We start from the raw sequence: 16121 nt of genomic DNA on the forward strand, positions 1-16121 counted from the left end.
TACTTCAGCAACTTGAGCTTGAGAGAGCAGTATCCCTTATTTCACTTTTTGTTACAAATCCCAGCAGAAGGTCCAACGCCTGGCGAATGTAAAGGAGAAATGTATTTTATAAAGTGCCTCAAGTCAGATGGCTATTAATATTTTTTCCTACTAGGGAACTTGAGTAGCTTACGGTTTTGAGAGTAGTATCACTTAAGTCATATGTTTGTTTCTTCATAATCCAGGAGACGGTCCGACGCCAGACGGAGAAGGTAATTTAAAAGTACCTACTTATTTTCCCATACTCTCGCCACAAAGCACAAATGCCAGTCATATCATACATGGGCAACATATTAAATTGCAACATATTAGATGGCCCAACGCCTGACTAAGATAATAAAAGGAAAAACGTACTATAGAATATGCTTCATATCAGATCACTTTTTTGCATATTAGTGAATTTGAGAAGCTTACGGTATTGTGAGTAGTATTACTTACGTCATATGTTTGTCACTTCACAATCCATGAGACGGTCCGACGCCAGACGGAGAAGGTAAAGTACAAACTTCTTTTTTTATCACATACATATTTTCGCCACAAAGTGTGCACAAGTTTCAGCCATATCATACATGGGCAAGATATTAGATGGCCATACATTTTACTTCAGCAACTTGAGCTTGAGAGAGCAGTATCCCTTATTTCACTTTTTGTTACAAATCCCAGCAGAAGGTCCAACGCCTGGCGAATGTAAAGGAGAAATGTATTTTATAAAGTGCCTCAAGTCAGATGGCTATTAATATTTTTTCCTACTAGGGAACTTGAGTAGCTTACGGTTTTGAGAGTAGTATCACTTACGTCACATGTTTGTTGCTTAATAATCCAGGGGACGGTCCAACCTCAGACGAAGAAGGTAAAGTACAAATTTCTTTTTTTTTTCAAATTACATAGTAACATTCTCTCTCAACAAAGCACAAGTGCCAGCCATATCGCACAAGGGTAACATATTAGATGGCCATACATTTGACTTTAACAGCTTAAGTTTGTAAGAGCAGTATCATTTATGTAACTCTTTTTACTACAAATTCTAGGAGACGGTCCTACGCCTGACGAGGGTAGAGGCGAAACGCACATCTTTTTTGCTAACAACATGTATAATGTAGTCACAAGTCAACTGTTAGAAGGTGCATTTCAAATGCATTTGATAAAACCACAATGTCACTACCAGCTCAGAAATGTGCCTTATATTAGATGGCCAAAATACTTACACTTTACTGCTTTGTATACTTAGACTTTAGTAGCTACGTTTAAAATAGTCCAACCACTTATGACAGTGTTTGTTACTTCATATTCTGGTAGAAGGCCCAACGTCTGACGAAGGTAATAGAGATGATAAATGCATGGTTACTGTGGCCTCAGTGCTCTTGATTTACTGACAGAAGATCCTTTTAATAATGTAATTGATGTTGTAAATTGGTATATTGTAATTGATATATTGCAATCTCACTCTCAGCTATATACGTAACAATTATTACGTATTGACGTATCAAAACTGTTACATACAGCTTAATTAATTTTGAGTATATATATATATATATATATATATATATATATAGATAGATAGATAGATATAGATATATATAGATAGATAGGCATATATGTAGATATTTATATAGGGATAGATATAAAGATGGATAGATAGAGATAGATGGATAGATAGATAGAGATATACAGGGAGACATAGAGAGGGAATTTAAGTTTAAAAGTAGAATTCCTGTAAAACTACTGCCTGTTTGCATCTTCCAAGGAGCTTTTACATCTTATTTCAGACGTCACAGATGACCCAGTGCCAGATGAAGGTAACAGAAAGAAACATTCAATCGATTTTCCAGAGATGTTAATGAATAGAGGAAGTAATATCGACGTTGTACAGCATGTAGCGTATCTAATCTCTTACAGGAATGGCATTGTTGTAGCAATTGGTGAATAGCAAAGTGTACATATCTAATTTCAAACATTGTTCCGTGTTTTCCATCAAGATAAACCATGTGTTATCGGATGCAGAGGCATCTGCCAAGATAATCGCATTCCATGTGAAGGAGGATATCTCCCCGGCCTTTGTGGAGGGGACGATAACCGTCAATGTTGTGTCCCACCACCTGGTAATTTTTGAAGGATCTCTATTGCTTGGACGTTATATCAGTTTCATATCAGCCTAAGTCAGAAGTGAAAACTAATATGTGCTGCCTTATTGTCAGCAACATATCTGTTTTGTTTCTTCACAATTTTACCGCCTTTGTCACCCGCAGCCATTTATCTGTACATATGAAATTAGATGGCAATTGATGCATTGTATCTTCAGATTTGTCTTGTTTCTTTATGTTTGTGATCACTACCGCTCTAAGCAAATACATAAATAGAGAACAACAATTCAGACTTCAATTTTCATGCAGGTTAATTTCAGCACTCTATTTAAATAAGATGCAGTCACATATTCAGCATTTAAGTGTTAAACCTTAAAGTTTCCCACTCACTTCTGAATGATGCCTTTGGCAGATAATTTATCATTTTGAACGATAGGTTTTGCAATAATTGATAATGATATACAATCCAATGGATAAAATTATAGGGCAGATATGCTTGATCAAATGTTTGATAACCCTTTGTGTTGAGTGTATACTGGCTGGTGATTAGTTTTCCTTTCATTGTATTTTGCATCAGCCGAAGCAGATGATGATGATGATTTTGAGACAGGTGACATCACCCAAGTGGAAACCACTGGAGCATCAGCAGAAACAGCAGGTCAAGATGATTTGGATACTACAGGTACAGGGCATTCATCCAGATCACATTTTGCACATTCAGGGAATTTGGGGGAATTATTTTGCTCCATATCCAGTGGTAATGGATAACCTGTATTTCTTCCATTAGCAAACATGCAAGTAAAACAGACATAGTTATGACATGGTGGGCTAGGGGGTAATTCAAGTTGGCCTTTATATAGCTGTTTTTAAGCTTTTCATATAGAAGATATTAAAATTGAATCTTATTTTAAGTAGATTCATTGTATTTGTGAAGAGTGAAATTTAATTTTCATCATGTGTATGTTTCATTATAATTTAAACAATACATCACAGATAACCAAAACTACTGGTTTGAGATTAGATTCAGATTACCAAAACGTTCAATGTATACATGTACGTACAGAGGACGTTTAAATGCAAGTTGACAATCCTGATATGCTGTATGTGGGGAATGAATCATCCGCACTTTTATCTAATACATGTACCTTTCATAGGAGTTGAAGCATCACATACGATGGCACAGACAGATAAACCAAATGTTGATGAGTTCAGAGATATAATTCTGCAAGTAGCAGACGAAAAGGGCATCGACCCCGCCATCATAGCAGCTATAATCAGCCGTGAGTCTCGTGGTGGCACTCAACTGCTTGAGGATGGATCGGGAAGGTATGACGAAAATGGGTTTGGACTTATGCAGGTGAGGACAATTGTCATCCATTTTCTTCACTTAACACAAATAAAATGGCCTTCTGCTGTACCGGAGTTACCTACAGTCAACAACAAAATTATCCATTCCCCCTGATACTCGCTGCCACCAAAGGGTTAGGTACTTCATCTAAATGGCTAGGTGCAACAAGTCATCATATAATGTAATATAGTCAGCTGCCGACGTGTCGCATGCCAGCAGAGCTGGTGTGCCAAGTTGTTTGGCAGTTATGAGAACCAGCTATTAAGATACAGATACAGGAGCGGAGGAGATGAGATGAATATTACAGTGCTACTACCTTCACTGTGCAAGGTTTATGTTTCCATAACTGTGTGTCTGAGTGTTTATGAACAGAAAATCTGGAGAGGTTATGAATCGTATTTGATATGTTGGTATATATATATGAAATGATTGTGCCTTGTGCATTATTACCTTCCTCAAAAGGTTATTATGTGTTTACATGTAGATACACCATATGCAGGGGTTGTTGATTTTGTAATCGGTTATAACTTGGGGTGTGGTGCATGTATCTTTATGATATTTGGTAGGTAGGATGTGGTTGGGAAAATGAAAGTCAAGGTCAATTTCTGGCACTCTTGCAGTTTTGTAAGGTACTGCAGCGGGGTACATGGTATGGTAACTCGTGCTGTGGACATGCTATGGTCTTGATTTTTAAGTGGGACATAGATTTTTGGGCACTAAGTACCTGGTGTGGTTTTCAGCAAAATAGCTGTGGGGTGGGGGAATCCTGGGGTTTGGGGAACAGATGGTTGTAAGGTTAGTGACCTCTCTCTCGGGACATAAACAGTAGACCACAGCTTAACGTCCCGTCCTAGGAACTGTGACTCTTTCCAGTAGCGTGCAAGTCAATGGAACCACCAACATGAAAACTCCACAGCACTCCAAAGCCGAAAAGATACCCAGTAGTGTCGACAATGACAAGCACCCTGGCTATGTCGGAGAATTTCCGTACTCATGTAGCATGTTTCTGTACAACGACGGATGAATTAAACATCCTTTGGTTCACGTACCAGCAATATAAAAGTAAAACTATATACAGCAGCACATTTTTTGACAAACCAAAATCATACATGACGAAGGTATGAAGTCATCGACCCCTTTGTCTAATATTTTATGAATACTTGGAAATGTGATTCATCTCAAGAGAGATGGTCTCAGGTTAGGGTCAAACTGCAATCTCCAATGTCAAAAGCTTGCTGAAATTAACACAAAGATCTGCCATACCTATCTCAAGGTCTTTTAATTTCTTTAGGTTGACCAGGACTCGGGACCAGTAGGTGGACCTAGAAGTATTGAGCATATCCGACAAGCCACAGACATCCTCATCGAAAAAATCAAGGGAATACAAAACAATTTTCCCGACTGGACTCCAGAACAGCAGCTTAAAGGTAAAGTTAAATGAATACATGAGTTGCATAATATAAATTCACTAACACTAACTGGCATGTTACACTTGACTTTGTATTCAAGTTGATAACAAAATATTACAGAAATGTCACAGTGACAAACGTTTACCTTAATTCTGCACAATAGTATCACTGGAAGTTAAGTAGCATTCACCATATCAGTCATACATTAAAAAATTATAAGATAATTACAAATTAAAAGAAATGCCACAACCAACTCTAAAAAACATATTAGCACCACATGTATACTATTTAAGTTTGTTCTTTTATATAATACTGCCCAAATTCCAACTCTGTATGCCCTGTTTTTCTCACACACAGGAGGCATTGCAGCTTACAATATTGGCGTTAAACAGGTTTGGACTTATGAAAACATGGACGAAGGCACAACAGGAGACGATTATGCTAATGATGTTGTGGCAAGGGCACAGTGGTACAAACAAAATGGATATTGATGTCAAATATGACACTATCATTTGAAAGACAGAAACACACGAAGCTCTATCTTCAAGTTAATAGTTTGGTGTGTGTCTCTTTTAAGGCAGATCCTTGTATGGTACATAGTACATAAAGATACTTTCTGCTAAACTTAACAAAATTATTAATGGTCCTAGTTTTTGGTGGGTGATGGCTTTGCTTGGCCGGTCATGTTGTACGTAGTGAAGAACCAGCCAGTAGGCCTGAAACAGGCCTGGAGGGACAGGACCTTATCTCTGTGATGTATGACAAACAGTTTTGGCGGGCTTACTTTGTATGCGCCACCTCTACGGAGGATGACAGATGATGATGATGGCTTTAAGAATATTAGGCTTAAGCATTAAGGGTGCTTCAAAATATGTATGCTTGAAATTATTGAAGTAACCATAGCTCATGTGTAATACATGTTGCTTATCAGATGATATGGCTTCAATGCACTAATTAATAGGAAAAAATCATATGCACGAGACTAACTTATGTAGAGACTGATTATTTCAACATACCTAACATACCTTACACATAACCTTCTCGACAACGGTAAAACTTTCGATGTCGTCTTACTTATGTAGAGACTGATTATTTTAGCCAAGATTAGTTTGTTGTTCAATTCAAACAAAGATTTAGGTATCAGTAAAGCCAGCATAACCACCCTTTGGCATAACGCACCAGCTTAAGGTAAAGATTTGAATAAATACTAGAGAGGCCGACATTTGCTTGGGAGCAAATACAGCATATTTCAGTCCATCTCCCTCCCTCTAAAAAAAATAAAAACCCCAAAATAAATAATTGATTAATAAAAAATGCCGAAACATTAAGGCAGCCATATGGGCATACATTGTACATGAATGTCATAGGCGTCCTCATTACCAAATTTCAGGTGATTGGGTTATAATACCACGACCTACGAGACCTGCAATCACATGATTTTAAAGTAGTGCATGCCAAAGGATTGATTGACATTCTGTGGAGAGATGGAGAGCAAATGTCAGGAAAAACAATTCTAAAAATACTTAGACACAACAAAAGACAAACATGCCAATTGAAACCACTTGGTATATTCTTTGCCACAGATTGCACTCCAGTTTTCACATAACCACAGCTGTTTTATATTACTATTAGTAGTATACCACTATACCACTGCGTATACATTATCATAATGTCACCAAATGTCACCAAATGATATATACCACTGTATAACAATAACTTCAACTACATACATGTGCAAGAACATGTTACTGTGTACACACAAATGTACAATCACCGTCATGTACATTGTAAAGCATGTCCACAATTACTAGGAATGGTTTCTGCCTTAGTGAACAGGAAAAACTGAATTGGATAATCTTTGATTAGGATGTAGTATGTGTGCAAGGTAACTTGAATAATGAAAGAAGCAATTATTGACATTAAATGCATATTCTTCTGCAAATATTTTCACTCTGGCATCATCTATATTTGTTGTTTCAGTCTCTCTAAAGAGTCTCTGTGACTTCTTTAAATGAAAAAAAATACCGTAAAGTTACACAATTACAATTACACAACTATTAGAGCAGTTGTTGTTTTTTTACTTGATACAATACCATTATGCAATGAAAACTTTGTCCTCAAGGAATGTAGAAGTTCCTCTTCCAGCAATGTTTATCAGACATTGCAGACAAAAGTTCAGATCCTTGTAAATGAGAAACTGATTCGAGGTTCTTGACTATACTTCTGTGACATTTACATTCTGCAATGCTCCATACTGTTTTTGTCGAGATATGTTTGCCCGCTGGAGAGTTGTAGATAACCTATAGCAATCACGTTTCCTGTCGGCTCACAAATTGGACGGATGTTCCCCCATCCATAACCCTCTCCTATTGGTCCTCACTTCCTACCCCCTACCTACCCTACGACTCATCCTCATTCGTCGTCGCCACTTCATAGTGAGCGGTTGAGTGTGTACTTCGTGCGCACGACTATCCTACCCTTGTGTCTGTCCAGTTTGTGAATAGACAGGAAACTTAGTTCTCTTCGGAGTTTACGAAGAAGAGAATCTCCGTATAAGTGCGTTGTGCGTCTTAAACACAACATGATCTAGAAAACTCGACGGATGTGTGATAAGCAATGATAACAGTGTGTCTTTCAAGAATATGAAATAGCTTCTAGTATTTTAACAATTACTGGATTCCCAGAAAGTGCTGATACAAGAACCCAATCTAGACTGCAGAGCTGCAGTTACACTCTTCTTTATTGCATTTCCAACAATTTAATTCACAGACTTTAATAGTGTCACACACCTTCAAAATTTCCGAATTACATCATTACATTATCTTCATCTAGAATTACTACAGAATGGTTGACAGCTGCAGTGTGGCTTAGTTCATTAGTTGTGATCCTCCATGAGTGTTTCGAAGGAGAAGGGGACGAACTGGTGACCCTCGTCCTTGTAAAACAACAACTTTAAAACCATTCTACAACTTACTACAACTTAAAGCAGGTATTTGTAGCGGTATACTTGTTCTTATTCAGTAGTTGTATTCCATGTTCTGACAGACATAGTACCCTTGAACCTATATATTCATGTAGAATTTTGATAGACCAATACCAGCTAGTAATCTTACTATCTGACATACGTTGTACATAAATGCAACTGTTACTGAATACCTTCTATGACCACCTTCTTCTGAACATATGAATGCATAAAACAGGCTCAAATATGTAATCTGGATATAGGACAGGTTTTGAAAAGTAAACATGCTATTTTTTGGCTTTTTTTACCCAAAAATTGAATTTCAAAAGCTCATAACTTCTCAAAGAAACGGCATATCGAAACAGTTTTTTTGTAATTCTTGGTTCCTGTTTTATTAGTCCATGAAGTTACATTGAAAAATATCCATATTTGATTATTCACCGCTCCCCTTGGCATTATAAGTGCAAAAGGCCACGGTCCATATGAGGTCAAAGTTCAAGGTCAGATAGCAAGGTCAAAGCTGCCAATGTGCAACAGCTATGATATCAAAAAATATCCCACAGACACCCTATTTTTAAAAAACCACGATGAGAATTTGAGTAGAGTAGAGTAGAGTAGAGTAGAGTCGAGTCGAGCAGAGTAGAGTAGAGTAGAGTAGATTAGAGTGGAGTATAGTAGAGTAGAGTAGAGTAGAGTAGAGTCGAGTCGAGTCGAGCAGAGCAGAGTAGAGTAGAGTAGAGTAAAGTAGAGTAGAGTAGAGTAGAGTAGACTCGAGTAGAGCAGAGCAGAGTAGAGTAGAGTAGAGTAGAGTAGAGTAGAGTAGAGTAGAGTAGAGTAGAGCAGAGTAGAGTAGAGTAGAGTAGATTAGAGTGGAGTATAGTAGAGTAGAGTAGAGTAGAGTAGAGTAGAGTAGAGTAGAGCAGAGTAGAGTAGAGTAGAGTAGAGTAGAGTAGAGTAGAGTAGAGTCGAGCAGAGCAGAGTAGAGTAGAGTAGAGTAAAGTAGAGTAGAGTAGAGTAGAGTCGACTCGAGTAGAGCAGAGTAGAGTAGAGTAGAGTAGAGTAGAGTAGAGTCGACTCGAGTAGAGTAGAGTCGACTCGAGTAGAGTAGAGTCGACTCGAGTAGAGTAGATCATAATTGGATATGGATTGGTTGCTCCTTTAGTCAGTTTCACATAAAGTTCTTACTAGTGTAAATAAGTATAAAAGTATAAGCAGAAGTGCATGGAGAGTAATCAGCTAGAGGTGGGAGTATTTTACTCTACCATCTCGTTGGTATCCATTAACCTATAACAGCAAAGTTTGAATACATTTTGATCCTTCATCAGATAAGGGCCAGTCTACAACCTATAGTGTAAATGTTTAAGACAGGTGCTCTTTCTACTCAGAACAGCTCCAAGAAAATAAATGATTACAAAGTCACTAAAGTACTTATACTTGACCTTGAACTTTGTCATCCCAACCTGCCTACCAAATATAATGACTATGATAATGACAGTGAAGTTTATTGCATATACATGCTCCAGTGGGGCTAAATCAAGTTACAAAAAGGATTAGGCAAACTATTCTATGTTCTATCTATATCTAAACTTCTATCTATGGCATGTTTCTTCTCTCTTAATAGACATTTGTATGCGAATTTACGAGTTTTTCTAATACATCATGGTTAACTGAAGACAACCGGTTACAATCGCTTTATATATGGTGTACCTAACACATAACCTTCTCGACGACGGTAAAACTTTTAATGTCGTCTACTCGTCTTCCAAAGCATTCAGTACTCCAGAGAAGGTGGCTTCTCCGCTGGCATCACTCTCTAGGTACCCGTCGGAGAGCATCATCCATACCTGGTCCGTGCGCCTGAGGAGTAAGACGGCGGTGCTGCTTGCGTGGGTCTGACCGCCCTGTGCGGTCAGAGACACGATCTTCACCCCATTCTTCACCAGCGAAACGGTGCACCGGGAGTCGGCCGCTGCGCCCTTCCTCGCCGTGAATGTGAAGGTGTACACGCCGCGCGTCGTGGCCACGAACTTCCCGGTCTCCCTGTCGTAGCCTCCGCCCACGTTGGTGTGGATGACATCGTATGCCAGCACGGGTGCAAGGACGTCTGTGCCGGAGCTTAGAGCCGCAAAAAACGCCACGGCGGGAGGGCTGGGTCCAGGCGGGCCTCTCTGTCCAGGAGATCCAGGCGGTCCAGACGGTCCAGACAGTCCAGGCCGTCCAGACAGTCCAGGCGGTCCAGGCGGTCCAGACGGTCCAGGATATCCACGTGGCCCGTCCCTTGGCCCAAGCATGTCTGGGATACAGCCAGGTTTGCATTTGGGACCTTTAAGGGTACAAGGAAAAAACAAATTGAGTAAGAAAAATGTAACATTTTTTTATTTATCAAAACAAGGAAAACATAACATTGTGACAGTGTGACAGTGTGACAGTGTGACAAGTTTACAACTTGTATTAACAGCGCCACACAACAAAAAAAAGTACAACTAGAGAAGTAACATTTGCAAAGCAAATGCATAATGTTTACCTTCGGACATGGTCTGCCCTGTTAATTTTTACTCAAACATATTCACATACATGTACTACTAGTATATGGTGACAGGAGCAGAGCAGACCATGAAGTTTGCAACATTATGTAACCCAACACCAGTCGCCATGGTGAGAGACGTCAACAAATCATGTCATTGGCTAGGTCAGAGGTTAGTGTTTAGAGAAGAGGAAATTGAGTAAAAACAATATGTTTTCCTTCGGTAAACATAATTAACATTAACAATTAACATGTACAATTAACATAGTACAATTGACATACTCGTGATTGTGATATCTTTATCGGTATGGAACATCATACGCTTGGATATGGATGGGGGGTCTATAGGCAGTTTTTCATACAATGTGTACAATACTATATTTAAGGTAACCTTACCTACCCTGGAATCCAGAACTCGTTTTCCGGGCCGCAAGAGCCCTTCGCCCGCTGGTGTAAATTATCGCTACGGGGGAGTCTAGCCCGGGGGAGTTTGCCAGCCAAACTCCCCCCGGGCTCAACTCCCCCGTAGCGGTAATTTAGGCAGGTGTGCGAAGGACTCTCGGCTGCCGAAGGAAAACGGCTAACGCCCCGATACTAGTTTGGCATCCAGGGTGAACCTTACCCGGCCGTCCTGAAAGCCCCGGCGGTCCTGGAGGCCCCAACGGTCCCGGAGGCCCCGGCGGTCCGACGGACACTGTGCCCCCGCCATCACCTACCGGACCTGGAGGGCCTACACAGAAAAATACAGAGTCAGGAAAATAGTCCTATCATCTAAGCGAATTCACTTGGCCTGAGACGAATGAAGAATTTGCATCACATATTAACGTTTAAATTTATGATACCTCAGCCAGGTATAGGGTCCTGGAACTGTGTACTTTCTACGTGCCAAAAGTCTGACGTAAAAGGCTCATCTTAGCCTGGTATCCAGTGTGATCCTGGTCGGGGCCGAAAGAGCTCTGTCCCGCCCGCCTCACATGCATACTAAGGTTTCCCGGTGTGTATTACACGAGAGTTTGATTAGCCCTCCTCGCATACTGTCTCTTATTAGCGTACGTACGTAACTCTAGATCTCCTACCGGGACGGTCTGTTGCAATGGGCGGGGGAAGCTATTAGAGCCCCCGAAGGCACAACCTGCCCGAACACCCCAATACCCCCAATCACGTAAGACTGGATACCAGGCTAGGCTCATCTGTGTTGGTGGCTAATAGAGTAATCATTACAAAAGTACGTGCTCGGACAACACATAAAATATCTCAGGGGTACATTGAGCTATAATGACAGACTTGTTGCGTAGGAGTTTAGCTTTCCACCACAAGTCTTAGCTAACATTACCCTGGCAGCCAGACTAGTATCGGGCCGTTAGTCGATTTCCTTCGGGAGCCAACCGGCACTACGCCCGCCTATCTACTAATAACTTGCCGCTACTAGTCTTGCTCCCAAGGTAAATGCAGTTTAAATCACGTACCTGGAGGTCCGGGGGGTCCTGGTGCAGCAATGACCTTGATCTCACACGGATTCTTTGGGCATGCTCCCTCTACTTCTTCCCCACTCACAGGGTAGAAAACATTGTTGAGGGAAAGAAAAAACAACGCAACGACGAGGTTTGGCGTTCCAAATGGGCGCAACATGGCGATGTTGTTCACTTGAAGTTCTTAACGCCTGCACAGACGTATTATGTAATGCCTGGCAAAAGGAGGACGTGATTGGCGATGTCGAATATGTCAGATGCGTTGATAATCTGGACAATGACTTAACAATGATACACTAAATAAAATGGTTGATGTTTGCTTGTGTAGTGTTAGCAAGGACATGTTCGTATGATTTCTACACACCATCCGTACAGTTTGTTTTGTGTGTGTGTGTGTGCAGTGTGTGTGTGTGAGTGCTTCGATAAACCCTTTCAGACCCTTGCATCTTGCATAAGCTGTTCTGAACACCACCTGTTGGTGGTTTTCTGTTCCTGCCTGATTAACACTGTCACAGGCAGTCGATGAAGTCTGTGTTTGTAGGAAACGCGATGCAACTTCGGGAAAACAAACTAAGGCCACACCGATTTAATTTTATGGATGACATCCTTTGAAGACCCCGAAACTAGTGCGCGCGGGCGAAAAAAAAATCCGGCGAAAAATAAAAATGCTACTAAGCCACAGGAATACAAATCCGGTATTGTGAATTTGGCGCATTACATAGTGACGTATACGACAGGCCGGCACATGCTGGATTTTTGCGGAATTTATGAATCGGCACTGTACGTATGTTCTGAGTTCTTGAGTTGTGGAGCTTTGGTAGCCTGGGTGCCGTCCTTCAGAGTTACCACCGGCTTTGTTGTCGCTAACTACCATGAACTACCAGGCCTAGAACCAGGCCAGAGCCTCGGAAGACGTGATCTTTCTTTCTTTCTTTTTGTTTTTTTGTTTGAGATCAGGCGAAAATCAATGCGCGCGCGGATGTCATCCATGAAATTAAGTCGGTGTGGCCTAACCTTGACTACCACTAGCTAATGCTGTTGCCAGAAAATAATCAGACACATATGGTTTCTACATGCTGCAGGGCATAAAAGGTCAGTTCGGCTGCGGGATGACAAAGCATATCCTGGCAACAACCAACATCAAAGTAGATATTTCTGAGCAAGTAGATTTCAGCCTTACTGCATACCCCAGAGTTCCAATGTTAAAGGCATCCAATGCAATTTTAGGGCTTGGAAACCTGATTTTTCTAAGTCAATCTACTAGACATTTATCTACATACTAAGTTGCAACCACACTGTCCTAATGTATATTGACCCATATGGACCGAAAATTCAAAACATTCTGACGGAAAATGGTTACTGGAAGGGCCTTGGACTCATTTTTAGGGTACCTCCCATAAAATGAAGGACTCATTTTGAGGCTTGTTTCTTCAGTTTTAAATGCCCAGAGTATGAAATACTGATTGAAATGTGCTAATGTGAAGCAGTATGTGTCAACATCACAAAGATTGCCTTATCTAGAATATTTCCAATTTTGCTGCTCTAGAATCGAATTGGATGCCTTTCAGGCGGCGCTTGAATATGACTCAACAAACCGAACAAAATTACCCCACATCCAACTGCAACGGGTTATAGCCAGGGTGCCATCCGGATTTTTCCGACTATTTCGAGCGTTGCGGAGCGAAAATCCGGATGGTACCCAGGCTAGCAAGGCCCGGGTTTACTTTGGACCCCAGGCGTACTTTGCAATTTCAGCGTTTCTAATCGCGGTAAGTAACTCCAACCATGAGTTTCGTAAATAATTTCATCAGGTTGGAAGATACTTAGGGTATAGAATCCGTTGGATTAAAGAAGCAGTCTGGATAAGGAAGTCAACCCCAGTGATGAACCGGGACGAGGGGGGATACAAGCTCAGCCACGTTTGGGATTGCATTCTCGCCGCAAAAGCGCCACCTACTTTGGCGTTAAATAGCGGCGAGTTGCAGAACTCCAGTCAGAAGCTCTGAGGAGGGTGTCTGATAGACATCGAAACGTAAGCAGGTGAGAAACTCTATGGTTGTGTAAGAAGAAAATTCTATACCCTAACCATGAGTTTCTTTGTATACATGTCTTACAACATTTCATGGCTTCTTGATGTCAATATCGATAAGGCAACAGCAAGTAATTTTTTATGGATGACATCAGGGTGTGCATTAATTTTCGCCTGATTTTGGACAAAAAGAAATTTTGTTGCCTTCTGACAGCGGTCGACAATGCGCAAAGATGTCTGTTGCCATGCCGGAAGGTGGATGGCAGATAACTATGAAGAGAGGATACAAGACAAGGCTCTGATTCAATGTTTTGTCTCTTACTTTGATGCAGTGATATGTGATATCGGCTGTGTATATGTGATGTTCCCACTGAATAAAAACCATTTGTACAATGATTGAGTCAAAAATTTCACAATATAGGAACCTTGTTTTTTTTTGTTTTTTGTTTTTTTGGCCCGGCTTGTTTTTTTTCGCCCGCTCGCGTAAGATTTGGAGTCTGCGGAGGATGTCATGCATAAAATTTACTTGCTGTACGTGGCATAATTCTCAGGAAGAATAGAAGTATAAGAGTACCAGGTCGTGTGAATAGAGCATTTTGAAATGTTCATGGCATTATGTTATAAACACCATTACGAGATCCTTGTGTAAACTAGTACTTATAAACACCGCTACGAGACCCTGGTGTAAACTAGTACCTATAAACACCGCTACGAGACCCTGGTGTAAACTAGTACTTATAAACACCGCAACGAGACCCTGGTGTAAACTAGTACTGATTAACACCGCTAAGAGACCCTGGTGTAAACTAGTACTGATAAACACCGCTACGATACCCTGGTGTAAACTAGTACTTATAAACACCGCTAAGAAACCCTGGTGTACTTATAAACACCGCTACGAGACCCTGGTGTAAACTAGTACTTATTCGTCTTCCACGGCCTAAAAAGAAGAAGTCAAACCCAGTAAAACTAGTGTCATGTCATGTTGTAGAATATAGTATAATGTTAGAAGTAGATATAGTCTCACATACCACTGTACTTTCTTTCTATGTTGTTTGTAATTGCAATTAGCCTTCGGGCAAGTATTTGCAATAAACTTTCTATAAACACCGCTTAGAGGCCCTGGTGTAAACTAGTACTTATAAACACCGCAACGAGACCCTGGTGTAAACTAGTACTTATAAACACCGCTACGAGACCCTGGTGTAAACTAGTACTTGTAAACACCGATACGAGACCCTGGTGTAAACTAGTACTTATAAACACCGCTACGAGACCCTGGTGTAAACTAGCTATTTAATATTAACGTATCTGTAGAAACATTTAATTATAACCAGAATAATATCAACTCATTTCAGATAATAATCAAATGAATATTAGCGAATCTGTAGAAAACATTTGATTATAACCGTAATAATATCAACTCATTTCAAACATGTAATGTAAGTATTCCTTATAAGGTTTTAGCCTTTCTTTAGTATTTCAACAACAGATATCTCATTTTACCTCACTTTACTCATTTTCACCTAAAGTGAGAAACTTCGTGTCAAGGTGAGCAGGATTCGAACTCGGGACTTCTTGGTTCCGAGCCGAACTATCTGTTGTTACGCCACACGACTCCAATCCTGTAGCTTCCTTTGCAGACTTTTAGAGCGGCGGCGTTATTTTTTTTTTCGGTGAGCGACGCGAGTTATACCGCAGAGGGTTCGGCTTTACCGCCGAGAGGGGTTCGCCCCCAACGACTACTCTTCCCGGCAAACTCCCTCGGCGGCATAACCGTTCCTCTGCGGCATAACTCGCGTCGTTCACCGAAAAAAAAAAACATAACTCCGCCACCCTGCAAGTCTGCGAAGGAGGCTACCAATCCTGTATGTTCAGATTACGGTTGATTTGGCATACACAAAAGATGACCTCTAACCCTATCAACCTATCGGTCGAACTGTCGCGTCAGGGCCTCAGGGTAAGGTGCCGTCTTACAGTAAACATCTCCAGGCCACGGCCACGTATACAGCAGTGCAGACAAAAGAAGACACCGCGAAACACCTTCGCAAGGTGGGTCAAGGGTTTGTCATATTGTCTTGGGTAACACCAAGGACATACGTATAATGTCCTTGGTAACACGTATTAATCTCCAAGCAGATCTTTTGGTGGGGGTAAGACAGTAGACATGAACATGTTTCAATGGTCACCTGGTCAAAATCGTCTGGACCTTAGCCTCAGTTGGTCTAATATATACTGACCCAAGGACAGTGAAAAATGG

General features: G+C 40.8%; 3 protein-coding genes across 4 annotated transcripts in view; 2 read left to right on the top strand and 1 right to left on the bottom strand.

Moving 5' to 3' along the window:
- Positions 1-3294: 3294 nt before the first annotated feature.
- Positions 3295-5368, top strand: LOC109475743 (lysozyme g-like). Its single transcript, XM_019776505.1, has 3 exons — positions 3295-3477; positions 4760-4895; positions 5235-5368. Exons 1-3 carry the CDS (start codon positions 3295-3297, stop codon positions 5366-5368), a joined length of 453 nt encoding a protein of 150 aa, XP_019632064.1.
- A 4222-nt stretch (positions 5369-9590) lies between these two features.
- Positions 9591-11992, bottom strand: LOC109475744 (collagen alpha-1(X) chain-like). The gene is made up of 3 exons (XM_019776506.1): positions 11830-11992; positions 10986-11093; positions 9591-10162 (listed from the first exon to the last, which is right to left on the bottom strand). Exons 1-3 carry the CDS (start codon positions 11990-11992, stop codon positions 9591-9593), a joined length of 843 nt encoding a protein of 280 aa, XP_019632065.1.
- Positions 11993-15794: 3802 nt separating this feature from the next.
- LOC109475877 (arrestin domain-containing protein 17-like) overlaps positions 15795-16121 on the top strand; it is a 15580-nt gene continuing 15253 nt past the window's right edge. Inside the window, exon 1 of one of the 2 annotated variants that reach the window (XM_019776687.1) lies at positions 15795-15913. The gene's annotated coding sequence lies outside the window, so the exon portion shown is untranslated. The remainder of the gene's footprint in view (positions 15914-16121) is intronic. The other variant, XM_019776686.1, reaches the window with a different exon arrangement.

This window comes from Branchiostoma belcheri, unplaced genomic scaffold (genome assembly GCF_001625305.1).
Source record: "Branchiostoma belcheri isolate BF01 breed outbred unplaced genomic scaffold, Haploidv18h27 scaffold35, whole genome shotgun sequence".
Classification (NCBI taxonomy): Eukaryota; Metazoa; Chordata; class Leptocardii; order Amphioxiformes; family Branchiostomatidae; genus Branchiostoma; species Branchiostoma belcheri.